This window comes from Arachis duranensis, chromosome 9, assembly GCF_000817695.3.
Source record: "Arachis duranensis cultivar V14167 chromosome 9, aradu.V14167.gnm2.J7QH, whole genome shotgun sequence".
Classification (NCBI taxonomy): Eukaryota; Viridiplantae; Streptophyta; class Magnoliopsida; order Fabales; family Fabaceae; genus Arachis; species Arachis duranensis.
In genome coordinates, this window is record NC_029780.3 from 5,944,096 (window position 1) to 5,945,646 (window position 1,551).

The window sequence follows — 1,551 nt, forward strand, 5'->3', positions numbered from 1 at the left end:
ATCAGAATAAAATTTACCATAATTTTAAAAAATTTATATTTTTCTAACGTTATTACCTATAAAAGTACTAGTTTTATATTTGCTGTGCATGTGCGGCGTGCTTAAGTTTATGACAACGCTAATTAAAAACATTATAGGCCATGTGTAGAGGACAGGCAGGGTTGGACAAAAATATTATTATAACTCTATTTTAATGGTGGGAATAATACATGGAACTTCTTGATCTTAATTATTAAAGAATATATAATTAGGTAAATTCTATCCGATTCTTCTTAAAATAACATGTAATTTATTTTCTATTATATGTTAATTTCTAATTAGATGTTATTTTAATCGATAACTATTTCTGTAATGACTTCACTCCTCTTCATTGTTTCATCATCGTCGCATCTTTCAAGTATCACCGTTTTATCAAGTATCCTGTTCTTTCTGTCATGCTGTCGTCGTCTTCCAAAGCATCACTGCCGCCGTCGACACAAGCAACGCTGCTGTCTTTGCGGTAAAAAACAATATTAACACTATTATTGTTCCAATTTTACTTCTTCAAAATTGTGCATCATTACTTAGATCAAAGTGTTTCAATTCTCTCCGTTAGAATCAAAGAATTTTATATTGATTTTAGAAAAAAGCATATACTTCATCCTTGTTATTTTAATATTTTATAATGATGCTCTATGATAGTTGAATGATAGATATTTATGAGTCATTATATATAATTGAATTGTAGCATCGATCATAGTTATCAGAACGATAGACATGAAATAAAATTTTTGTTAAATGCGGAGAAAATGCAGAAACAGTGTGAGAGAGAAAGAGATCGCGAGGATAGCGGCGCTGCTTGTATCGACGGCGGCAGTGATATTTTGGAGGATGGTAACGGCATGACAGAGTAAATGAGACACCCGATGAAACAGTAATGTTTGAAAAACGCGACAATAATGAAGAAATGAGAACAAATGAAAGTCATTACAGAAAAAGAGTATTATCAACTAAAATAATATCTAATTAAAAATTAACACATAATAAAAGATAAGTTATATGTTATTTTAAAAAGAGTTAAATAAAATTCACCATATAATTATATATTATTGATGTTTAAATTTGTGCTCGACCCTACATAGCCCCTTACCAATGCAACAAGTACCTTTTGTTTGGTGTGTTAGTAAGTAGCTTGTTAAAATATGCATGTAGATAATAATTATAAAGAGATGAATGCTATGGTATTTAAAATGCGGTGTCTATTTATTAAAAAAAGTTAAAAATTATTATTTAATTTAAAAAATATACAAATAAATAATTTTTAAAAAATTAAAATTTATTACAAAAAATAAATTTGATAAAATTTAAGCAAAAGTTCAATAGACCCATAGAATTAGCCTTATAAAGATGGAATATGTTGGCATATAAAGACTGGACATTAATTTTATTAGAATATATTTAAAATATTATATATTATATAATATCTTAAATATATCAAATGCTATTGCTATTATGTTATCAACCAGCATATATAACGAAGAGTGTTAATTTATAAATCAGAATATAATTCAA

General features: G+C 27.1%; 1 protein-coding gene across 1 annotated transcript in view; it reads right to left on the reverse strand.

The window, feature by feature from the left end:
* LOC107464290 (disease resistance protein RPV1-like) overlaps nucleotides 1–1,551 on the reverse strand; it is a 10,038-nt gene that overhangs the window by 7,669 nt on the left and 818 nt on the right. Inside the window, exon 2 of the mRNA XM_021131769.2 lies at nucleotides 405–492. Within this exon, the coding sequence (XP_020987428.2) occupies nucleotides 405–492 (88 nt within the window). The remainder of the gene's footprint in view (nucleotides 1–404; nucleotides 493–1,551) is intronic.